Source organism: Podarcis melisellensis, assembly GCF_964234715.1.
Source record: "Podarcis melisellensis genome assembly, chromosome: 14".
NCBI lineage: Eukaryota > Metazoa > Chordata > Lepidosauria > Squamata > Lacertidae > Podarcis > Podarcis melisellensis.
In genome coordinates, this window is record NC_138546.1 from 8,580,735 (window position 1) to 8,606,680 (window position 25,946).

The 25,946-nt window shown below is 45.6% G+C and overlaps 2 protein-coding genes across 2 annotated transcripts in view; both read right to left on the reverse strand.

The window, feature by feature from the left end:
* Window positions 1-13,019, reverse strand: part of MYH11 (myosin heavy chain 11) — a 91,577-nt gene extending 78,558 nt beyond the window's left edge. The window contains exons 1-3 of the mRNA XM_081889442.1: window positions 12,898-13,019; window positions 7,303-7,664; window positions 1,398-1,554 (exon numbers count right to left, since the gene is read on the reverse strand). Coding sequence (XP_081745568.1) covers window positions 1,398-1,554; window positions 7,303-7,647 — 502 coding nt within the window. The 5' untranslated portion in view covers window positions 7,648-7,664; window positions 12,898-13,019. The remainder of the gene's footprint in view (window positions 1-1,397; window positions 1,555-7,302; window positions 7,665-12,897) is intronic.
* Window positions 13,020-21,803: 8,784 nt separating this feature from the next.
* CEP20 (centrosomal protein 20) lies at window positions 21,804-25,505 on the reverse strand. The gene is made up of 5 exons (XM_081888952.1): window positions 25,398-25,505; window positions 24,359-24,556; window positions 23,955-24,039; window positions 23,130-23,250; window positions 21,804-21,903 (listed from the first exon to the last, which is right to left on the reverse strand). The coding sequence occupies exons 1-5, from the start codon at window positions 25,423-25,425 to the stop codon at window positions 21,877-21,879; spliced, it is 459 nt and encodes a 152-aa protein (XP_081745078.1). The 5' UTR covers window positions 25,426-25,505; the 3' UTR covers window positions 21,804-21,876.
* Between the last annotated feature and the right edge of the window lie 441 nt (window positions 25,506-25,946).

The window sequence follows — 25,946 nt, forward strand, 5'->3', positions numbered from 1 at the left end:
CTGGCCCCTTACGGTGCTCTGGGTGGAAAAGGCAAACCTCAGGAACTGGCGCAAGGACTAGGGATAGACGGATCTGGCAATTTCAGTTTCTCCGTTTTCCAGTCCTAAATTCAGTTCTCCACATTGCTACACCTGCTTCCAGTTTCTTTTTTTAAAAAAAAACAAAAAACACCTCAGGAAAAATTTTCAGCATTCACGTTTTCTCTAATATCCAGATTTTTGCAAGCAATTTCTGCTAATATAGTGCATTTCCTGGGTTACTATCAATGATACATGCACTTTCCAAGAATATACACATTTTACTCACTTTACCAGTACAGTCAGACTTTGGAAGTTGAACGGAATCTGTTCTGAAAGTCCATTCGACTTCCAAAACGTTTGAAAACCAAATCGTGGCGTCTGGTTGGCTGCAGGAAGCTCCTGCAACCAATCAGAAGCAACGGAAGCCCTGTTGGACGTTCGGGGTCCAAAAGAACGTTCACAAACCGGAACAATCACCGGATTTGCAGCATTCGGGAGCCAAAACATCCAAGTTCAAGGGCGTTCAGGATCCAAGCTATGACCGTACTGTTTGCTCCAATTGGCAACAGGCTGAGAGAGATCCTTTCCAACTCTGCCACCTCCTGAGATCCCTTTTCAATGTGATCCTCGGCAGAGGCCCTTCCCCATGTGCTACCTCCAAGGGAGGCCTGGAGGGTGGCAATTTGTGCATGGGCTTTTTTTGGTGGTGGCTCCCCATTTGTGGATTGCTCTTTCCAGGGAAGCATACCTGCCACCATCATAGTCAGCTTTTAGGGATGAAACTAAGACATTCTTGTCTGTCCAGGCTTTTCCTCCTTAACTTGGAGGAAAACAGGTGTGTTTTCTGGCCTGTTTTGTGGCAGTTATCTTTACCTTGTCCTTGTTATGGTTGGATGAGCACTTTTTAGGAAATTTGCTGTGCTATATTTTCCTGATGTATTTCGAGGTTCTTTTTTTATTCATGATTGGCAAGCTGTTTCGTATTCCGCGGGCTCGTAAGTCCCTTTGAGCCATCATCTTGCAGAAAGCGACCAAATAAATGCAAATAATCATGGAACCTGGAACTTTCTGAATGTAAGGCACGTTCTCTATGACTATGCTATGGGTCCATTGGTGTCAGAGACCTTATACCACAGCCAGACCACTGCTCCATGTAGCCCAGCGCTGTCTGCTCTGACTGGCAGCATCTCCCCTAGAGAGAAGGACCTCTAGCGATGCCAAAAACCGAACCCAAGACCCTCTCCGCAGGGGCTCCTCCAAAGTGCTATATCGCCCATCATTTTCTTTGGCCTACTTTTGGCCAGAGAAAGTTGGCACAACATTTTCCACGTGGTATTTATTTTTGTGACTCTTAGAAGCAAGTTACCCAGTCTTACCTTGCATCATACTCCTGTAGGCTGTGTCAGCAATGGCATAAATATGTGGGGGCATCTCGTGACGTTTCTTCCCTTTGTACATGTCGATAATCTTCTCTGAATAGATCGGCAGTTGCTTGTATGGGTTTACCACCACGCAGAAGAGACCTGAGTAAGTCTGTAAAGGGAGTAAACGTACCAACAATGTGACATGGGTTTTGTTTTTTTAGAAGCTCCCTACATTCCCTTACTGGGACGCGGGTGGTCCTATGACCTAAACCACTGAGCCTAGGGCTTGCCGATTGGAAGGTCGACGGTTTGAATCCCCGCGACGGAGTGAGCTCCCGTTGCTCGGTCCCAGCTCCTGCCAACCTAGCAGTTCGAAAGCACACCAGTGCAAGTAGATAAACAGGTACCGCTCCGGTGGGAAGGTAAATGACGTTTCCATGTGCTGCTCTGGTTTCTCCAGAAGCAGCTTAGTCATGCTGGCCACATGACCCAGAAAAACTGTCTCTGGACAAACACCAGCTCCCTCGGCCACTAAAGTGAGATGAGCGCCACAACCCCAGAGTCGTTCGCAACTGGACTTAACTGTCAGGGGTCCTTTACCTTTACCCTTTACATTCCCTTAACAGTCATTTCCTTTTTCCCCAGAACAGAGCTGCAGTTGTGTGAGGGGAGGTAAAAAATCGCTAGCAACATTCTCAAACAAATTACAGTACTCAGAATCCTTTGGGGGGAAGCCATGACAGTTCTGGGGATATGAAACTGGTCTAAGATAAGAGTGTGTGGGGTCAACCAAAATGATCAAGAGGATGGAACAAGACTCCTTTACAAACGAAGGTTGCAGCGTTGGGGACGTTTTAGTTTAGATGTAACATGAAAGCAGACCCTCCAAGTGTCCCTATTTTCCAGGGACATTCCTGGATTTATAGAAGCTGTCCCAGTTTCTGATTTTACCTCAGAATGTTCGTTTTTACTTAGGACGTCCCTATTTTCATCGGAGAAATGATGGAGGGTATGGAGTTATGCAACCCCCGAGCCAAGGAGATAAGTAACTCTACAACTTTTAGGAGACATCCGAAGGCAGCCCTGTTTAGGGAAGTTTCTTAATGTTTAATATCTTACTGTGTTTTTATATATGTTGGAAGCCGCCCAGAGTGGCTGCGGCAATCCAGTCAGATGGGAGGGGAAGAAGAAGAAAGAAGAAAGAAGAAAGAAGGAAGAAGGAAGAAGGAAGAAGGAAGAAGGAAGAAGGAAGAAGGAAGAAGGAAGAAGGAAGAAGGAAGAAGAAGAAGAAGAAGAAGAAGAAGAAGAAGAAGAAGAAGAAGAAGAAGAAGTCCCTATTTTCGTCAGAGAAACATTGGAAGGAACGTTATAGAAATTTATAAAATTACACATGATGCAAAGAAAATAAAGCTTTCTCTCTCATAACACTAGGACTCAGGGGCATCCAATAATGCAGAAAGTTGGATGTTTCGGGATAGACAAAAAGTACTTTTTCACACACTTCATAGTTAAACGATGGTGGGGTTGCCATATGCCTGGGAAAACCTGATCATGTCCTCTTTTGGGGAGGCAACATGCCCATCCAAGCGGATTTTTACATTTGAAAGGAAATGTCCATTTTGGGGGGCTCAGGCTCGGCATGCGCAGCCGCACCTACATCCACACGCCTTTTTCCACAGCTCAAGCTAGCAGCAGCTGGGGCTGCCCTATTTTTTGCTCTTCAAGATAGGGCAACCCCATTTATGGAACACTCTCTCTCTCTCTCTCTCTATATATATATATATATATATAATTTTTTATTGTTTTTTTAACACAAATTTAAAGACAAAACAAGACACCATACATAAACAAACAAAACATATAAACATGTATAATTTCAAACCTCATTTTCATAAACCTTACTTCCCAGACTTCCCCTTACCTCCCCTTTTCTGCATCCCTATTTTGAGATTTTTCAACAACTCCTTACACCAATTGTCTAATTACTTATTTTCTTTTTTAGCTTCTTCTCATACTTAATCAATTGTAGCTATAATTCAATATTTTCTTTTTCCTTGACATTTTAGCACTCTTCAATTTTACAACAGTTCTTAAGATATACTTTAAATTTCTTCCAATCTTCTTCCACCGTCTCTTTTTCTTGGTCACGGATTCTGCCTGTCATCTCCGCAAGTCCCATATAGTCAATCACCTTCGTCTGCTATTCTTCCAATGTGGGTAGTTCTTGTGTCTTCCAATACTTTGCTAAGAGAATCCTTGCTGCTGTATATTTATGGAACTCTCACCTGCAGGAGGCAACAAGGGCCACAAACCTGGCTGACTTTTAAAAAGGATTGGACAAATTTGCAGAGAATAAGCAATCGGTGGCTGGTAGCCAGTTTGGCTAAACTTTGCCTCTGCCAACAGAGGTGTGATGCTTCTGAATAGCAGTTGTTGGAAACCACAGGAGGGGAGACTTCGTCTTGTGTTCGAATCCTGCACGTGGGTTTCCCACGGACATCTGCTTGGCCAGTGTGGGAACAAGATGCTGGAACAGATGGGCCATTGGCCTGATCCAGGAGACCTCTCCATGTGTGTGTATTTGACTGAGTTGACAGCCATATTGTCGCAGTTCAGTCAGCAAAGGACTCTTGCAGGAGGAAGCTGAAGAAACCTCTTTCATTTTTTTCCGCAGCAATTATGCACAGCGGCAAACAACTTGGTACCTCCAGCTACAAGATATAGGGGTAGCCAAGCAGTGGCCCCTCCAAAAGTTCTTGGGCTCGAACTCCCAGCAGCTCCAGCCAGCAGTGCCAATGGTCAGGGATGATGGGAACCGTAGCCCAACAATATCTTGAGTGCACGGGTTAGCCAACAATGCTGAAGAACATAACAAAGGCCTGTCCCGTTCCCCTTGACGGCCAACCATTCAAGCAGAATGTGAGGGCCACAGTTCTCTTTTCCCATGGCTCTGTTTAGACATCACGGCTAGCCTTGCCCTCTGTAAATTTGTCTGATCCCCCTACTAAAATGGGCTGCCGCCATCACTATTTCTTGTGGCAGTGAGTTCCATAGTTCAACTACATGAAGCGGTGTCTGTCCTGAATTTCCTATCGTTCTGCTTCGTTGGAGGAGTCCAGTGGGTTCCAGGGAGGGAGTTCGATCATGTCTTTTTCCCACAGTAGAATTTTACCATCACACATGTCAGGAACAACACAGGCCTGTGTCTCAGCGTGGGGTGCTAAAGATCATTGCCAACAGTAAGAGCACGGATACTGTTCTAGGATAACCATGCAGGTTTTTTATTATGCACTACTTCACACATTTTTTTCAGGGGTGACTTCTGCCATTTCTCCCCCCCCCCCGCCCCCATCTTCCTCCCTTCTCTCTCTTCTTCCCCAAGCATCTGTGCAAAATTAGGGATCAAGGCACCTGGTTCATGCACCCACCGAGGGCATTTCTGCAACAACTCCAATTCTCTCCACCGCCACCCCCAGTTTTCTAATCTCTTATTAAAGCTCCCAAGTATGTAATTATACAAAAACCATTCGAGGCTGACCTTTTAAATCAACTCACTATGTCCTTCAGCACAGATTTGAAGCCTGGGGTTTCCCTTTCTTGACCATATTAGGAGACGGCCCAAACTTTTCACACAAACTAAACACTTTATATGGCATGAAAGCAAATGCAGAAATATCTGTTGGCAGCGCTGAGGACCAGAACAGCTCAGATGCCCTGGGCTGAACTGCATAGGTTCAGTAAGTCCATAGCAACTCATTCTTCAGGGCTCTGTTTTGGCTCTGAAGGGGGGGTTGTTTTTTTCTTCTTCTCCAGAAGAGCAGAGTACATCATACCTTCAAGGGCTGTGAGCCTACGCTGGGCCTGTTTACTGAATCAATCCAGCCTGGGCAATTGTCACAGCTAAATTCACAATGGCAGGTGATGAGGGCTTTAGCTCGCCTTACTTGCAAGCATCCTAGAAATATCTTGCTGGCTGCTCCGACTACACTAGACAGACCTCTTGGTCCAAACCACAAGGGGTTGGACTAGATGATCCTCAGGTCCCTTCCAACTATTCTGGGATGGTTGGATACTCCTATTCTATGTGTACATTCTATGTGTATAATAATAAATTATTAGACAGCATCTTAAAAAGCAGAGACATCACCTTGCCAACAAAGGTCCGTATAGTTAAAGTTATGGTTTTCCCAGTGCTGATGTATGGAAGTGAGAGCTGGACCATAAAGAAGGCTGATCACCGAAGAATTGATGCTTTTGAATTCTGGTGCTGGAGGAGACTCTTGAGAGTCCCATGGACTGCAAGAAGATCAAACCTATCCATTCTTAAGGAAATCAGCCCTGAGTGCTCACTGGAAGGACAGATCCTGAAGCTGAGGCTCCAATACTTTGGCCACCTCATGAGAAGAGAAGACTCCCTGGAAAAGACCCTGATGCTGGGATAGATGGAGGGCACAAGGAGAAGGGGACGACAGAGGACGAGATGGTTGGACAGTGTTCTCGAAGCTATGAACATGAGTTTGACCAAACTGTGGGAGGCAGTGGGAGACAGGAGTGCCTGGCGTGCTCTGCTCCATGGGGTCACGAAGAGTCGGACACGACTAAACGACTCAACAACAACAAATTGTTATTATTATTGCACAGCCTCAGTCTGGCCTCAGGCACAGTTTTAGCACTGAAACATACTTGTTTGCCCTGCCTGGTGACCTTAACAGGGAGAGAGACAGGGTTGCACAGTGGCTGTTAACACTATTGAACATTGCAGGTTTTGAATGCTGTGTGTGTGTGTGTGTGTGTAATTTAACTGCTTTGCTATTTTCCACCCAGAGGAAGGGCATGATAGGTGTTTAAGTAATAAATAAAGCAAAACCCAACAGCTCCCAGTCACCAACTGAAAGGCAAAAGCCTTTGGATCCAATTCAAGGTGCTCACTTTAGTATTTAGAGCCCTATACGACTCGGGCACCAAATATGTGAAACAGCACTCCCTTCCCTTCAGACCCTCTTGGGTGCTAATACTGGTGAAGTGTTACTTCCACTGGCCTCCGAAACTCAGAGTGGGTTGGCCTGGGAAAAGTCAATTCTCTGTGGCAGCCCCTAAGATATGACAGCCATCTTCAAATACCTCAAGAGCCGTCACATGGAAGAGGGGGAAAGTTTTGTTTTGAAGGGTAGGACTCGAATCAATGACTTCAAGCTACAAGAAAGGAGATTCCGACTCAACATCAGGAAGAACTTTCTGACAGTAAGAACTGTCCGACAGTGGAACTATCTCCCCTCAGGAGGTTGTGGGCTCTCCTTCCTTAGAGGACTTCAAGAAGAGGTTGGAGGGCCATCTGTCATGGATGCTTTGGTTTAAATTCCTGCATTGCAGGGGGTTTGACTGAATGACGCTTGGGGTCCCTTCAAACCCTACGAACCCTAAGGCCTTCTCGGTGGTGGCACCCGCCCTGTGGAACGCCCTCCCACCAGATATCAAAGAGAACAACAACTACCAAACTTTTAGAAGACATCTGAAGGCAACCCTGTTCAGGGAAGCTTTTAATGTTTGATGTATTACTGTATTTTAATATTTTGTTGGAAGCCGCCCAGAGTGGCTGGGGAGGCCCAGCCAGATGGGTGGGGTATAAATAATAAATTATTATTATTATGACGATTCTAGGATTCTATTATTGTAAACTGCGGAACTCCCTCCCCAGAGAGGTCCTCCTGGCACCTTCACTACACAGCTTCTGGCGACTGGGTGAAGACACACCTCTTTTTGACACTTGAGATCTGTATTTTCAGGAACCATTTCACCGTTATGATTTAAAGCTGTTTTAAACTGTTTTAGATAACGTGTTGTGATGTTGTGACCTGCCTCAGGGCGAGTGACAAATCGCCACCACAATAGGTGGCGCATGGCTCAAACGCAGACTTACGTAAATGAGGCCAGAGAAGTATCTCTCTCTGAGGTTGTGCAGGACAGAGGCTTCGTTGAGGCAGGTCAGCTCGGCCATGTCTTCCACCTTGGAGAACTTGGGGGGGTTCATCTTCTGAATGTCGTCCTTGCTGCAAGTCACCTTCTTCCCATTCTCCGCTAGCTCCACCAGCACCTCGTCCCCTTTCTCCTCCTTGATGCTGGCCGCCTCGAAGCCATGCTTCTCGGATGGGATCCACACGAGCTTTTTGGCCGACCAGTCCGCCTGTGCCACCGTGCTGTTGAGGATGTTCTTGTCCACAAAGAGGAACTTCTCGTCATCGCTCAGCTGGCCTTTCTGTGCCATTTTGACTTAATGGGCACCTGAAAGAAATAGTTAAAAAAAAAGTTTTAAAATTTATTATTATTATTATTATTATTATTATTATTATTATTAATTGAATTTACCACATTTTTTGCTCCATAAGTCTTACTTTTTCCCTCCTAAAAAGTAAGGGGAAATGTGTGTGCATCTTATGGAGCGAATGCAGGCTGCACAGCTATCCCAGAACCCAGAACAGCAAGAGGGATTGCTGCTTTCACTGTGCAGCGATCCATTTTGCTGGTCTGGCTTCTGAGATTCAGAATTTTTTTTTCTTGTTTTCCTCCTCCAAAAACTAGGTGCATCTTATGGTCTGGTGCGTCTTATAGAGTGAAAAATACGGTATATACTGCCCTATACCCGGGGGTCTCAGGGCAGTTCACAGAATAAAATCAAGATATAAAACCACAAAATACATAAGGGAAATAAATACGACAACCCAATAGCCCGCCCCCCAAGAATAAAATATTTTTAAAAGGGCATAGGATGTAAATCGGATCAACCAAAGGCCTGGTTAAAAAGGAATGTTTTTGCCTGGGGCCTAAAGGTGTGTAATGAAGGCACCAGGCAAACTTCCCTGGGGAGAGCATTCCACAGAAAAGGAGCCACTGCAGAGAAGGCCCCGCTCTCGTGTTGCCACCCTCCAGACCTCTCAAGGAGGAGTCACACGAAGGAGGGCCTCAGAAGATGATCTCAGGGACCGGGTAGGTTCATATGGGAAGAGGCGGTCCTTGAGGTATTGCGGTCCTGAGCTGTTTAAGGTTTTATAGGTCAAAACCAGCACTTTGAATTGGGCCCGGAAACTAACGGGTAGCCAGTGCAGTCGGACCAGGATCGGTGTAAAATGCTCAAACCGTCTTGCTCCGGCAACAAAGAATAATTTTGCACAACTTAGTTCAACAACCTGGTGCACCTTCTAGGTGCTTATGACTACAACTCCCATTACTGTAGCTGGGATGGCTCAACCGGCACAGCGTGAGTCTCTTAATCTCAGGGTTGTGGGTTTGAGCCCAGTGTTGGGCAAAAGATTCCTGCATTATGGGGGGTTGGTCTAGATGACTCTGGTGGTCCCTTCCAATTCTATAATATTCTTCTTTTATGTTTATTAAGTGTTTGGGGGGAAACCTGATAAACTTTTCAAGTCCATCGGGACTGAAAACAATCACGATGAACTACGGAGGATATTTAACATGGATATTTCAAACCATTCAATCTCTCCAAAGGTTTGTGTGTATTTGTGAGTTTGGTCCTGCCTGTACAAGAGGAAAAGGTTGCCAAGAGGCAACAGAAGGATAACGGGTCGAATTTCTCTTTGGCGGCACGTAAACGAGACGTCTGTTTTTCTGCTAGTCTAACAGTTCAAACACTGGCATGCCCATCTTAAGTCTTTATGAGATACCCGCTTCTTTTTGAGATAGCAACACATTGCTGAGAGGGAGGGTGTCATGCGCGATGTGGCCTTCACAGCCACGAGCGCCGCTTCTGCACGTTTTGAAAATTATTTGCTTTATTAATTAAATCTGCAGCCTGCGCTTGGGGTTTTCTCTTTTGAAAGTAGGACCTACGCCACACAAACTGTCGCTGAACAAAGGGGGGGTGGCCGAAAGAGATCGCCCGACCGCCTTCCTTTTAAGCTGACGGAGCTTCAAAGACGAACCCAGATCCCCGTAACTAAAGAGTCCAAGTCGTTTGCAAAGCTCGCTGGATCTGTTTGCAAGAGGTCCACGTAGGCTACCATATATGGGCATGTTCTGCTCATTACTAGCCGATCGGCCAAAAAAGAAAAAAAGGAAATCCAACGATAACATGTTCAAAACAAATACCTTTTAGGGAATAACAAAGTCCTTTGGCATGTCGGACAATTAAAAAAATGGTACCGTTCGTGTCTGAGACAGCGTGGCTGATGAGTCTAATCAGACAAGTCGATATTTTGAGGAAGACGGGACCTGAGGGGGCCACCGTCAAGAAGACACTGGGAAATAACGCGTCTCTCAAAACCTCGACTAGCATGTTTGGTGCCGAGTTAGCGAAAGAGAGGCGTTTTTCGGACAGATGGTTTTTGCCCTCAGAGTTTTTTGAGGTTCTTTTCTCTCACAGATCTGTCCTCCCTTGCAGGGTGGGTGTTGCCAGCCGCTTCAAGCAAGCACCCAGAGGTGGGGGGATGCTCCTGAGGCAAATTTGCATATGCTAAGGTATGCTAATTTGCCTTTGGGCAAATTAAGATGGCAGGCAGCTGGGGTCTTGCCAGCTTTGCAAGTGCACCCGGCCACCCTGTAAACAAAGTAATAAAAAGAGATAGTGAGTTTTTACAAAAGAGAGGGGAAAGAGAAGGAGAACATGCCTCAGCCCTCTGAGGTACTCCCTGACAATGCTCCTGCTCTGAGGCACTGTTGAATAAAGGGCACATCGGCCATTATGCAACGTATTTAAAGGACTATCCTTGCATTTGAATAGTTATGGTTTCCCCAGCTCAAAGGATCCTGGGAACTGTAGTTTGTTGTGGGTGCTGAGAGTTGATCGGAGGCCCCTATTCCACACACATCCCAGCTACAAAATCCACAGTGCTTTCACAATTAATCCCTCTTTGAGGGGAACCCGGGGAACTGTAGCACTGTGGGAGGAATAGGAATCTACCGACAATTCTCAGCGCCCTTAACAAACTACAGCTCCCAGGTTTCTTTGTGGGAAGCCATGACGGTTAAAGGGGCATCGCAGAGCTTCAAATGTGGATGTGGCGGAGGATTATACAAAATGAATCTTTTAGGTGTGCTTCAGGTGCTACACTTTCCAGGTGTTCAACCTAAAAAGAATTTAATGAACGAAGGAGAAAAACACACACCAGTTTGTTTCTGGGCCCAATCCAAGGTGCTCACGTTAGAGTTTAAAGCCCCAAGCAGCTCAGGCCCTGAATAGCTGAAAGACATACCCTCCAACATTTCTCTGATGAAAATAGGGACGTCCCATTCCCTAATGATAATTTATACCCTGCACATCTTTAATGGGTTGCCCCAAGCCACTCTGGGCAGCTTCAAACATATGTAAAGCATAAAACATAAACAACAACAACAACTTCCCTAAACAGGGCTGCCTTCAGACGGCTCGGGGGTCGGATAACTCCACACCCTCCAACATTTCTCCAATGAAATTAGGGACGTCCTAAGGAAAAGCGGGACATTTTGGGATCAAATCAGAAACCGGGACGGCTTCTCTAAATCAGGGGCGTCCCTGGAAAATAGGGATACTTGGAGGGTCTGCCTAAAAGACCACCTGCTTCCCTACAGACACCTGAAATGTATATTTTTAAGACCCACCCTAGTCCGATTGTAAATGACTTTATCTGATTTCAATCTCGCATTTTTACATTGCTGTAACCTGACTGTGGAGGAGGACAATGATGATGATGATGACAAGAATATAGCCGCAGAGCTAAGAGGGAGACCAGAGTTCAAATCCCCACTCAGCCATGAAGCTCCCTGGGTGACCAGTCACCGTGCCTCTCAGCCTGTCCTGCCTCACAGGGTTGTTGTCGGGGTTATATGAGGAGGGGGAGAATCTCATAGGCCATCTTGAGCACCCCCTTGAGCAAAAGGAGAGCTATCAATGCAGTAAATATATAACAAAGAGTGGCCGCAGCTTCTTGTCAATGGGGACCTCAGCTGCAAGACTCGCTGTGGCCATGTAACAGCATGTGGAATGGCTCTTGTGTCATCGCATAAAAGGCTTGTGAGCATCATCTGCTCCGACCCCAAAGGCTGTTGCTTTCCTTTACTGCCATCTACTGACTTTCCCCTTCCTTTGATTTGAAGCTTTAAGACTTTCCTTTGCCTTATTTGTCCTTCTGAGGATGAAACAAAACAAACCAGTAACCAAATGTCACCAGGAAAAAAAAGGACTCCCTTGGAGCTGCCTCAGCTCCTTCTGGACAGATCTGACTTTTTAACCTTTTAAAAACCAAAAGGAAAAAGAAAAAAAAAACACAGGCTTTTGCTTGACTAGGACCACCTGTCCTGTAAGGTAGGGCCTTATCACGCATGACAACGAAGGGATGGGATGGAGAGTGGGGAGAGAAAGCCAATTCAGTTTGCATTTAAAGGTGACCTTAACAAATGCACATTTTCCTAAACCAAATGCAAACCGAGGGACAGGCACCCACCAAAACCCTCACCCTTCTGAGTTTTACAGTGCAGTCTTCCAACCAAGCAGTGTTAGGATAAAGTATGCACATATTAGTGAATATTATGTGTATATTTGTCAATGCTGCATGCAAGAAATGTGTTTATTCTGAAAAATCAGCACTAAAACGCTGAGGATTTTAAAATATTTTTTGCTGCAAATTGTTGCAGAGGCACAGAGAACTGAATTAAGGGGGGAAATGAGAAACTAAGAAAACTGAAAATTGAGAGGTACTCTCATGCCTGCTGACAGCCTTCCCCAACTTGTCGCCGGCCAGATTTTATTGGACTCCAACTCCCACCGGTCCCTGCCTTCATGTCCGATGGTTAAGGAGGCTGGAAGTTGCAGTCCAACAACCTATGGAGAGCGACAGGTCAAGGAAAAGCTGGTATTTATGCTGCAATCCAAGATCAAACGAGTAGATGGCTTGAATACATTTGCACCAAGATCTCCAATTCATTAGGGGAATTTGAACCATCTGTGGGACTCATTCATCACTGTAATAACAGGCAACAAATCCTTTCTCAAGTCAGTAGCTTGTTAAAAGGCAATTTGCCAAGATGAAAAATGTCAAATTACAGTTACCTGCCATGAATGATTTCTCAGCATATATTTTCTTTTTAAGAAAGCTGCATCTGAATCTCTGCTTCTTAAAGCCTCGTATAACATAATTAACTCTGCAAAGATTTTCATTCTTAACCTTGTTAAGGCACACTTTACACACCTTGCCTCTGAGTGGTTTTGGTAAGAACAATTATTTAGCCATTTAAGAATATTACACCCTTCCTCCTTACAAATTGCATTTAAAAAACAGACAAAACCTACCCCCAAAAAAGCAGTAGCAAATATCCAGGAAGCTCAGCACACTGGGAATCCCACCTGCTAAACAAAGTTCTATATGCCAAGCCATGGCGGTTTCTACATCTGCCCCAAAGGAAACTTCCTAACCTCATCTTACAAAGAGGAGCAATTAATTTCAGGCTGATAGCAGGGCTGGCTTTGAACTCACAGCAGCGCTGGCTTAAGCAGGAGAATTCATTTGCTGTCAAAAAGAGTACTTACAGGGGTCCAATAGGGAAAGCAGAAAATGTCTTGGGAGAGTCCGGAACTGATACTGCTAACAGCTGGGGCAGACCAAGGCTGCTCTCCCTTTGCAACCTCCCTATATAGAGGCAGAATGACTCCCATGGGGAGGGTCCCCAGAGACCGCCCCCTGCTGGAAAACCCTGACACTACCTGGGGGGGGGCTAACAAATAAAGAAACTGTCTGTACATTCTCAGGTTCAGTTTTAAGCTGTGGCTAAAACCGACCTCACTACCACCTCCCAATAATTTGGGGTTTCTGTCTTTTGTTCATCATGGCTTGCAGGAGAAGTTTGTGTGATGTCTCAGAAATTATCAGGCTCCTCTCTCACGCTCACTTTTTAATAAGCCATTTCCCAGAAATAATGGACAGGGGGGTTATTTGGTCTGCAAAGCAACAATATGACCCTTCTCAACCCCTTCTTGATTTCTCATGTCTCTGGGTTTACAGCAAAAGTGGGAGAGAGGGAGACAGAAAGAGAAGCATCAGTTAAGAAGGATTAAGAGTGGAGGCTCCCAAATTTCCCCCCTTGCCATAAAAACAGTGTTATCTCTCATCGGCCTTTTGATGTCCGGCTCTAAACATAAGAGCAAAGTATGCTCATTTCCATGAGAAGGGTCTCTTCCGTGGAAGTGGGAGGGGGAGACGAAAGGTCCCTCTTCCCAAGCCAAGCCGAGCCCTGGAAGGAGAGGTCTCCCCACATCTCCCACGTGTTTATGTAACATTTGGGAACCTTGGGCCGTTTTAAGCCCGGCCTGTCTCTGGGGAGCGAAAGGGTCGTTTTTTTCCCAGCTCCTGCCCCAACCAGCTCTCCGCCGAAGCGGCTGTTTTGCAGGGAATCCCAGCCTCCTGAGAAAGTACTGCACATAATTTATATATATAAATACCTCCCTCTGTCCTTAAATGGGAAAAGATAACTGTTAAATGGCTTGTGGCATTGGTGCGTGGGGGGAGCAGGGGGGAAAGAGGGAGGGAGGGATGGAGGGAGGGTGGAATGGGTGCCTCCGGTGTTGTGGAAAGAAGAAGAGGCAGGCAGGACCAGCTGGCAGAGAAGGAATGAAGGACAGGGGTGCCTGCAGCCAGCTTTGGGGAGGGAGGAATCTGGTCCTCATCAAGGCCGGCAGAAGTTTCAAAAACAAAACAAAATTCTGTGCGTTCGGACTTCCAAACTCTCTCTCTCTCTCTCTCTCTGCATCTCCCTTGCCTGGGCCTGGGCTTCTCAGACATCCCAAAAAGGGAACGCGAGGATCCTCCAGGAATTCCCATCAACATACCGGATACAAAATGCCCCACATGCAGCAGCAGCAGCCTAAATATGGAGCCCCATGTCAAAAGCAGAGGACCGATGGACCGGGGTGGGCGGGCAAGGAGACGCAAAGAGTTTTGCAGGAACCAAAGGTGGAGGAGTTCTTGAGACGCAGCAAGGCTTGCTAACTTCTGCAGGAAGGTGCCGTGGACCACCAGGCCAGGACTGTGTCTGCACTGAGCAGAAGCGGTTCCTGAGTTTTCACAGCAAAGGATCTTTCCCAAGTCCTACCTGTAGGTAATCCCTTGGTCCATCTGGGACAAGCCACTTGATCTATACTCACCTGGGCCCAAAGAAACACAACCATCACCCTTCTCTTCCCCATTTGACCCTGAACTTCTTCTCAACGTCACCACAGCGATCCACAGCCATGTTATCAATAACCGCCATGGTCCTATGCCTTTGCTTTTCTGTTAATGCCTTTGCAAAATGTCTTGTTTCGAAACTATTCACAAAAAGTATTTTGGAAAGAGTCCATCTAGCTCAGTACTGTCCACGCAGACTGGCAGCAGCTCTCCAGGCAGAGAATCTTAGCTGGAGAGATCAGGGAATGAAGTTGGTACCTTCGGGGGCTCTGACACTCCCTCCCAAAATAAAGGAAGATTCTAGTCTTCCTTGTGCAGACTTAAATAGAGAGGAGTTAAATAGGAATATAGGGGGAGCTATCTTTCACCAACTTGGAACGTAGAATCGGAGAGTTGTAGAGTTGGAAGGGAACCCTGAGGGTCATCGAGCCCACCCCCCCTGCAATGCAGGAATCACGACTAAAGAATCCATGACAGATAGCCATCCAACCTCTGCTTAAAAACTACCAAGGGAGGAGAGTCCACCATCTCCTGAGGGACTCTGTTCCACTGTCAAACGGCTCTTACTGTCAGAAAGATGTTTCGTCGGAACCTCCTTTCTTGCAACTTGAATCCATTGTTTTTCGGGTCCTACCCTGGTCCAGAGAGACCAGGGTTACGTAGACCTGGATTGGCAGCATGGTGCCTAGAGACACCACCAAGTGTTCCCGGGACCCCTTCCCCTCTACACATACACACGCTGAAATTAGGCATGGGATAAAAGCCTTCCATTGTCTCCAACGCAAGGCTTTTCTCAAGCCTAACAGATGCGGAGAGGTGAGACTGGCCTTCCTGCAATTCTCGCATTTCGCCTATGCTTTCCTAGTAGCTCATTCCCCCTCCCAACCTTAGGGTTTTGAAAACCACACTTTTTCCAAACTCAATAGCTGGCCAGGGATGGAGTGTGAGCATGTACATGCAGGGTTGCTGCACATGAACGATGCCCATAACACTCCCCTTTGGTTTTCAGGTGTGTTCACGGGCCCCGCAAAAGGTTGAAGACCCCTAGTCCACACTAACCCACTTCAAGCCTCCGGGTTTTCAGACTGAGGTTTTTCCCTGGAGATGCCAGGGCTCTGGAGCCGATGTTCTCTGCTACTGAGGTATGGGCCATTCCGTTCCGTGGTGCTACCCTCAACGATGGCTAATGGAAGGTCCTTCCCAAGGCCAGAGAGCTCTGCTGCCCTAGTCTTCTCTTCCTAAAAGATACCAGGTGTTTGTAGGTGATGGACATCACTGTTGAGACACACTACCAGGAAGGATGTACGAAACTGAGCTGGGTGGAATCATACAGGAATATGCAGGTGGCTCATATAGGAATCAAACCCGTGACTTTGGGGTTATCAGCACCACGCTTTCACCAACTGAGCTAACAGGCTCCACACTGCATCTTCTGAAGCAGTTTTGGTTGTCGCAAAAGCCCAGAACTGCAAAGAGAAACGAGGGACTCAAAAAACAACAACAACCCTCCATTTATGCAAACTAGGAGAAAGCACCTTACGGCCAAGTTTTCAAGTTATTGCTTTGTAAAGCTGAATGCCCCCTTTGAAAAAGCACGCAACCCGACTGTAGCAACCACCTAAAAAAAAAAAAGGCTGTGTGGTGCTCTCCCTGGAAGAGTTATAAAGCTTGTTTCGTAACTATCTGCACCTCTCAATGGTCGTAGCTTAAAAAGGAGTGGAAATTCTTTCCCATTCTTTGCGTTCACGTACATCCAGAGGCTGCTGGCAGACAAGTGCGCCTAACAGAACAAAGAGTGGCAGATGATTTATGGGGCGATACGGAGCTGAGCTGGAAAGCTTGAGGACGATTCATTGCAGGGGCAGGGGGCATGCAGGTCCACAATGAAAGAGAAGCGGAACGCAAGTGTGTTAAATAAAAATCAACACATCCAGCCGTGGCCTGGAAGCTGAGCTCACTTACCTGCGTGTGGACCCTCTAGTTGATGCTGGAGTCTACAGGACTAGGAAGGCTTCAAGTTTAAGTCGGGCAGCTTAGGGAGATGGCCAGCTGTGCCATCAGAGCAGAACACCAAGCAGAGCCGAGTAGCAATTGCCAAGGTCAAGCAATTCCACCCTCGGATGCCAGCTCTGTTCAGATGGGCAGCTGAAAAGTGCAGCTGGGCAATTTGAAAGCATCACGTGTCAATGCTTGACTGAGGCTTGCTGCTGCTAACGGGGTCCGAAATCTCTCAGAAGAGGGCCTCTCGCTGCTGGCACCAGAGGGAAAACCCCTTGCCCAGTTCTACAGACAAGATGGTGCAGAGAACAGGCTGGTGGTGTTCCTCCTCACCATGTCAAAGGCCTGGAAATGATGCCTTATGAGGAACGGCTAAGGGAGCTGGGCATGTTTAGCCTGGAGAAGAGGAGGTTAAGGGGTGATATGATAGCCATGTTCAAATATATAAAAGGATGTCACATAGAGGAGGGAGAAAGCTTGTTTTCTGCTGCTCCAGAGAAGCGGACACGGAACAATGGATCCAAACTACAAGAAAGAAGATTCCACCTAAACATTAGGAAGAACTTCCTGACAGTAAGAGCTGTTCGACAGTGGAATTTGCTGCCAAGGAGTGTGGTGGAGTCTCCTTCTTTGGAGGTCTTTAAGCAGAGGCTTGACAACCATATGTCAGGAGTGCTCTGATGGTGTTTCCTGCTTGGCAGGGGGTTGGACTCAATGGCCCTTGTGGTCTCTTCCAACTCTATGATTCTATGATTCTATGTCTGCACAGATCCTAGATGGTGGGTGGGCCGTACAAGGGGCTTCTGTAGACCAGTGTTCTTCAACAGATGCTGTTGGACTAAACCAGGCATAGGCAAACTCTGGCCCTCCAGATGTTTGGGACTATAATTCCCATCATCCCTTGCTAACAGGACCAGTGGTCAGGGATGGTGGGAATTGTCGTCCCAAACATCTGGAGGGCTGGAGTTCGCCTATGCCTGGACTAAACCAAAAGTATTGTTCTGCTTCCCTTTGGGCCACATCACTTTTGTCATCTGGGCAGCCCAGGACCTCCAGACACACTGCCCAGGCTTGCGCCCTGGGGAGGTCACTTCGGTGCTGCTAACACAGCGGTTTGACTTCACCCCTGGAGGTGCACTCCGCTGTCTCTCAAGACAGACAGATGCCAACAGCAATTCCCATCAGCCCCAGCCAGCTTGGCCATTGATGAGGGATGATGGGAGTTGTAGTCCAACAGCATCTGACTGCAGACCCAAGGTTGAGGAACTCAGTCTAAAACCAAAAACCCCAACTACTCATGACATCAGCTACTGTAGCATGGAGTGGCTCCTCCTGAACAATCCCCTCCTGGCCATTATGACATTTATATCCCATCCTTCCTCCAAGGCTGGCACATGTGGTCCTTGTCCTCCCACCTGATTTTCAGGGCTGAGCGAGGATTTGAATCCAGATCTCCCAGTTTGCAACGTGAGGCAAAAGACAAGGTGGTCCTCCTTCCTAATTCAATGTACAGAAGCCAGCCTGACTGGCAGCTGAAACTTAACTTTTAACACTGGCAATAGGACAGTGTCCTACATTGCGAGGGCAGCAGGCTAGCTTAGGGGGCAAGGGGCAAGCACTGCAAGACGCAGAGGGGGGGGAGAGATGGGAAGCAGAAGGCTCCCCCAGGCATCTCCTTACCCTTGCACTATGAAAATTGGTTGTTATAGGAACCACCACTTAAGAATTGGTGCCCGAGTTTGCATTTCGCTCCTCCTCTTCCCTCCTCATCCCTTTTCCCTTGTGTGCTGTGGGTTGTTTTGGTTTTTTTAGATTGGAAGCCTGTATGCTGCAGGCATTCACGGGATCAGAGCAGGCTCGAAGAAGAGCAAAGGGGAGCAGTCTCAAAGGAGGATTCCTAACGAAATGGAACAGCATCCTGAGCAGCTAGCTGAACTGGAGATAGTCTTGTTGCAGCTGGTAAAACACCTTGGCAGAAGACCGATCCAGAGAAGGAATGGGGCGGCAGGGGTGTCCAGTTATAGGAAAGAATATTCCTGATGAGTACAGTGGATGCTCGGGTTGCGAACGCGGTCCGTGCAGGATGCATGTCCTCAAAAGTGCACCTGCACAGTGCATCTGCACACGCACGGGTTGCAATTCGGCACTTTTGCGCATGTGCAACCACCAAAACCCGGAAGTAACCCATTCTGGTACTTCCAGGTTTTGACGGTCTGCAACATGAAAAAATGCAACCTGAAGCATCTGTAACCCGAGGTGTGACTGTATTAGCTCTGACACCAAAGGGTGCTCTCTTTAAAGAAAGGGCTGGGCAGAAGGAACAGTAAAACATCCATTCAAGTAGCAAGTTGTTACACACATAATCAATGCAAGTTTCCTGCCAGAGAGTGGCAGGGGGATCACGAGCCGTTTCTGGAAAATCAGGACTTGCCATCAGGTGACTAAGGTGTTCCTCCTAGGGAAAGAGGGAGAGGTTTCTCAGGAAATGAATGTCAATCGAATTCCTCAGGGGAGATGCTTGCTGGAGGCTGCCTCCGCTCCTGTCTCAAGTTCATTAATGCTAAATAAGGTTGTCTGCTTGCATTAGATATGGTTGGGAGTTCTGGAGACCAATTAGGCTCGCACCTATCAATCTGCATAATGGGGTCATATTACTGTGAGGACATTCCCCTGAACCGCAGCTACTATGGGAGAGGATATTTGGCACGAACCAGTGAGGTTTCCTCTGACACTTAGGTTGAACTACAGTAGCTTTCTCCAATTCCTTGCAATGGTGCTGCCCTCATTGCTTGAAGAAAAGCAAAATATCTTGGGGCATATGCAGAGTGCCAGCTGAAACAGAGATTCTTGGTAACACAAGGGGGGCTGGTGTTACCTACAACATAGAGAAATGATACCATTGCTAGCTGAGACTTGCAGATAAGCTTACACAAAAAATAGTATTTTCCAGGCTCAGAGTGTAGAATTTGTCCAGAGTTTCTGTGCCCCCGCCTCCCAGAAAATACAGCAGCGTCAAGTGGAATGCCCGCTTCACTTGTTCTGCAAAACAGACATCATAACTTTGTTGCAGGCTCAAGTTTCTATCTAGCCACTGAACTCCAACCATCTGAGCACTGAAGGTCAGTTTTCCCAGCCATTCAGACCCAAAAGCACATCTCGTGAAAAGGGCTTTTGTAAAGCAATAAATGATATCGGGGGACAATCATCCTTCAGCCAGGCAAGCGGGGGAAAAGAAGAAGGAAGAAAGATTACTACATGTTCAGTGTTATTGCTTAAAAGCAGACTGATGCAATATGAAATACAGTATGCCAACTTTCTAGCCTCTAAGGGAAAAAAAGTGTATGTGTAAGAAAAAGAAACTATTGTGCCTAAAACTGCACAGATGCTTGTGGGGCCAGGGAGGGGGCACACTTTCCTAGAAAGTTAAGTGACAACATAGCTTTAGGCCTCAATCCTAGAGAGCCATAGCCTGGGTGAGGAAAAGCATGTATGCGGGCAGAAGTTTTTTGAAAGTTCCAGCTTCATGAGAATGGCAAGCTGCTGTTCCATTTTGAAGCAGGTCAGCTTGATGATGATCATGATAAAATTATTATGATTATGATTTATCTGTACCCTGCCCATCTGACTGGGTTGCTCCAGCCACTCCAGCTTCAGTAAAAACCCATGAAATGCCCCTTCCGTTGTGTACAGAAAACGTCCCCTTGTCCAGAACTAGTCTGATACAGGTTTCCTTTGTGTGTGTCTCTTAAAATTATTCCTGTGAGCATGCCAGATCAGATAGCTAAGCTAAGTACCTCACTAAAGCAGAGGCTGCTGCAGCTACTGTAACTCACAACAGAACAGAAGAAATGTTATATATGGGTTGGATTTGATCTGGTCAGCCATCATTAATCTACACCCTGTCTGAGGGCGTTTCCTAACCCAACCTTACATTTTACTCCCCTGTAAATTGACAAATCCCCCCAAAGAAGCCTGAATGTTTGTGAGCATTCCATGACATTGCAGCATTTGCTCAGCCAAGGGTGGCTTGGGAGAGCTGTTAGCTGAACACTGTATTCTTCCTATTTTATATACAGATCTTAATTTTTTTTTATAAGATATTTATTAAAGATTTTCTTAATACAATAGAAAAAAAACAGACAAAATAACATATAACTTTACAATAGCCATATTTTCTTCGCTTCTTTGGACTTCCTCACATCTCTCGTTCCTGCGTTCCAAGTTTATCAAACTTTACCCAGCAATTTATCACCTTGTTTCAATTCTTATTTTATAATTTTCCAATATTGTGTCCCTAATTTTAGATATTTTTACCCAAACCTTAAACGCTTAATTTTTATCCTCGTTTCTTATTGCTAATTTTGTCAAATGAGACCAGGGAGAGCAACCTGCCCTCAATCATAACACTGCAGTGCTGCTCCAATGAGGAGAAGCAGCTAGGAGCCCAAGTCTTCTATCCTACTGCATCCAGAATTTCAATCTTGGCTTGCAGGCAGTGCTTAAACCAGAGTTTCCTAGTCTGGATGTCACAAGAAACTGTGGTTAGGAAATCAGGAAGTCTCTACTCAATCAGGGCATGTGAGAAGAGGAAGGAAAGGCAGAGCACATAAGCTCAACAGCATTACATCTGCACCATACCCATAACTTGGTCCTAAATCTATATAATATCCTTAGCTGAGGCTTAACACTGTTCTTTGCTGAACACTGGAAAACACTTCAGGCTTGCAGGGAAGGCCAAAACATTTCCTAAAATAACATAATCCCATTTCTGTAATTGTTAACATCAATTATTGTGGAAAGTCCCTATTGTTGTTGTGAAAAGTCCCTATTTCCACCACATAAGGATTCAATTATCGGACACCCTCACAAGTCAAAGGTTAAGGCAAACTATCTTTTATTCATGTACAAAGAACCAAAAATAGAATTCAGTATGACACTGAGCTGAAACGCTGGATGCTTTTAATTTTTAGACCCCAGACCCACCTATAGCCCAAACCTGCTTCCCCCACCCCTTTATTTACCATTTATCATACCACAAAAATAAATGGATTCTGACCCATCAAGAAAAGATTGATGCTGTAAAACTGTCACAGTTTCTTACGTTTCCACACTAACATATCCCTCCTTTTACCAACAATATACCTTGGACTAGAACTGTAGATGAAACCACAGCACAAATATGATTAGAAATGTCTCATCTACAAAATAGTCCTTACCCATTTTACCAATCAATCTTGAGAACTTTGCACAGTAACAAATAAACACCTGCTCTGCATTAAAGACACGTGATGGTTTATTTCATCTGTTTAGGCCCCGTGAACTCAACATATCTTCAAGCTTTGGGCCGGTTATGCATCCTGGCTCCGCAGTGGCGCCTGTGAATTAAAACAAAGACGTGTAGCATTTCAACATGGACGGCCATGTGGCAGGGAGAAAGGTAAGTAATGCCAGCTCTTGAGTGGATTGTTCACAGTAATCAGATTTTCTTATGAGATCTACTTGGGATGAGCTGAACCTACAGATCACATCAATGGCCAACTTGTTTTCCTTCATGGAGCCCAAAAACCTGCTTAGAAAATTGCTTTCAAGTTGCAGAAGAGTCATACTATGTTCTTGCACAACTCCTACTCATTTAAGCTAGGCTTATGCAAGTAATCTTTCCAGTGAATGGCACCTCTCATCCACTGTTTCCAGACAGGATAATGGCAAGTCTTGTGCCTTTGCTTCTGCAGTCCTGTGCACACTTACTTGAAAACAAGTCCCACTGAATTCAGGAGGACTCACTTTGAGTATAGAATCACGCTGCCAGCAGCTCTTGCAATACTAATTTGGGTGAACCGCGTAGCAGATCTCCTCTGTGACCAATGTTACCCAAACATCCCAATCAATAATATGCCATTCTTCAATACAGATTCTCAGAACAGTTTCCAATATAAACAAAACTACAGAAGCAAGACACAACAGCAACTTGCACAGGTTAAAAGCCAAAGTAAGAGAAGAAATCCAGAATGCACTTAAAAGATAATAAACTCGGCACCAGGCAAACCACTCGAGGGAAGAAGTTGCAAAGCCCAGAAGGCTCTTTCTCCAATTGCCATTGCCATTGACTCCAACAATGATGGGACCCAGTTTTGAACCTCCAAAGCAATTCTTAACAACATGGCAATTCATGTAGGACTGGGGCGTTTATGTCCCTCCATACATTGCTGGACTACAACTCCCATTGTCCTTTGCTGGCTGGGGCTGATGGGAGTGAAAATCCAACAACATCTGGAGAGCATCAGATTCTCCATCTTAATGCAGGAGGACGTAGACCCCAAGGTGGCCAAGTTTTATGTTTGGTTATGTCTCAGTACCAATGACAAGGTGTGCCAGTGTCAGAACAGTAACTTCTCTTTTCCTTGAAAGTAAAGTTTATTTGCAAGCCCCTCTCAGGAGTGGGAAACCTGTGGTTCAGAATTTTTTTGGTCTTCCAACTCCAATCAGACTTTGCTGGCACAGCCCAGGGATTATGGGAGTTGTAGTCCAACAACATTTGGAGGACCATAGGTTAAACACTCCTGCATTATATACACTCCCACACACCCTAACCAAGCCATACCCATTTGACTCCTTTCGTTGGTTGGTTAGAAACCTGTAACGAAGGTGCTCTGGGGAATGTATTGCAGACCTTTTCTTCATTACCGTGTAACAGCTGGTTTATAATTCCATACAGAAGTGGCCTGTTAAAAAATGGGGGGGAAATGTTGAGTGGAGAGAGCTGAAGAAACAAGGGGCAAAGGAACTTTAGCCTCTCCCATTTACTTCAGTGGAACTTGCACAGGGGGAATCTTTGCTGGACTATGCTTGCAGATTTTCAGCAAAGAACAAACAATTGCATATGATCGTACAGTGGTACCTCAGTTTACATACGCTTCAGGTTACAGACTCTGTTAACCCAGAAATAGTACCTCAGGTTAAGAACTTTGCTTCAGGATGTGAACAGAAATCGCAAGGCAGCTGCGTGGCAGCAGCGGGAGGCCCAATTAACTAAAGTGATGCTTCAGGTTAAGAACAATTTCAGGTTAAGAACAGACCTCCGGAACGAATTAAGTACATAACCAAAGGTACCACTGTAACTCAGAAGCAAGGCCCTCTGGGTCCAAGGAAACTGACTTCTTTGTAAGCACTCTTTGGAGGCACACTTACAGCATAATCTTATCTACTCAGAAGTAGGCTTATTGAACTCCATGGGACTTTATTGCTAGGTAAGTATGTATAAGATTATAGCTTTAGCAATTTACCATAGAGCCCCTGAAGTGTAAGGAAAACATTATATGTGTCGTCCTGCACATATATGATTGAGAATGTATTCATCATATATCAGCACTTAAGGCATTCAAAATCCAGAGGGCGTTTATAGAAGATATGGACTATGTCATCTTACACTGATCTGCTGTTTGGATCTTCAACTATATTTAATTCATTAACAAGAAATTCTCTGTCCAATGGAACTTCAGGCTGGCCAGACTCTGAAAAACAGAACATGTGAACATTAAGTCTTCCCAATCCTTTCTGAACTCAGAATCATAGAATTGTAACAGTTAAAAGGGACCCCAAGGGTCACCTAGTCCAACCCCCTGCAATGCAGGAATTGTATGTACCTAGCTATTTTAGTAACCCCCATCATGCATAGCTCGCAGACAAATCACTATTCACCAGCCACAAATCTCCATCCACCCAGAGACACATTTCTGTAGGACTGTAACTTCTGTGATTTCCATTTCCATATTCATTATTTATTGGACAGTATCCATGCAATGGAGAAAAGGAAATAGGAAAAAGGATCACCTGCTGTTAGAACAGATGAAGCATATTTGTATTTGTTGAACTCCAAGTATTCACGGATCAGTTCATTGATTAAAAGGTTCTCATGGGACAATGATGGCCGTGGTTCACTTTGATCATCCAGCGCGTTGAAAACTTCAGCTCTGATCCTTGCTTTGATCTGTCCCAGCGTACCTCTCTTCTCCAGCGTGTCTGTTAAAACTAGGGAGTACAAAACTAGGCAGCTTTTCTATTAACTAGAAACCCAGCTGTAGCTGTTCCAAGGGCGAAAACAGACAGACAAACAAACAAACAAACAAACAAACACATCCCCCCAAAAAAAGAGAACAACTGACAATAGCTAAGCCTTTAGTTCTCATAAGCTGCATTGGATGGAAGCTAAGTTTCATTAGAAATGCTGGACATTTAGATAGAAATTAAGTGGTTTCCAGCTGTAATGCTTTAAGAGAATATGGGAAAAAAGGTTTAGAAACAGGTTAAAATTTATTGATAAGGATTTGCTGAACTAACAATTTGAACTGGAATACAAAAAAGGGAGGTATGAGGAGGTCTGGGAAATAAGTTAATGAAAATAAGCATTGGAAACCTTATGTGTTTTTTAAATATCTTTATTTTTGTATTTTTGTATTTTTATAATTTTTTATTTTTTATTTTTATTTTTATTGTATTATTATTGTACACCTTATTAAACATTCTTTTAAAAAAATGCTGGACATTTAAAAAAATGCAAATTAACAAAGAAGAATGAGATTTTCGTCTTTTTGTAAAGCAGACAGAATTAAATATGCTTCTTTGTTGGCATGATAAAACATATCCCCATCAAGTCCATGACGGGCAGCCAGGCAACAGGTGCAGCACCCCACAACAGAATACCAGCTGCACCAGGTGAACTTCTACCTGCCATGCATCTCTTAAAGGCTTAGGAGCAGAGCTGGGGGAGGCCAGGCACACCCCCCCCCAGTGAAAAATAAGTTTAAAACAAGTGCCCCCCCTCCTCCGCGCACCAAGACAAAGGAAAAAGAATATTCCCACTTCCCTTTACCTGCTTTCAACTCTGTTATGGTCGCCATCTTGGAAGGGGCAACCGGAGGCGGAAGTGGGAAGGGAGAAATAACCGAAAGTTCCCGGATATAAACAAACCGGCTTCTCGGTCTCTTAAGGCAACCTCAGGCGCAAAGCGCGCGTGCGCATTAGGGACGGAGGAGCGCTCGCCTCCCTCCCCCCGGTGGCGTTATCTGCTCCCCACTGGCTGCGCGCTCAGCCAATAAGCTCATCGGGAACCTTTAACCCTTTCCTTTCCTCGGGCTTGGACTTTTTCCTTGGCGTGGAAAAATAATTGCTGGTTTACTAGTGAATGCTAATAAATTCTTCCCTCCTTGCCCAACAGCATCCGTTGCTGCATGGAAGGCAGATGCTCAACAGGTGATGCTATGCCCACCTTCCTTGCAGTTCCACGCTGGAAATAAATTCTCTACCTGTTGGACTTTTTACTCGCCCTGCAACCATTAAGGCTTAGATGCCTTAATGCGTGTCCCCGTTTGCAACCTTTTTTGGGATTACAACCCATTTTGGGGGGGATTACGAACAAATT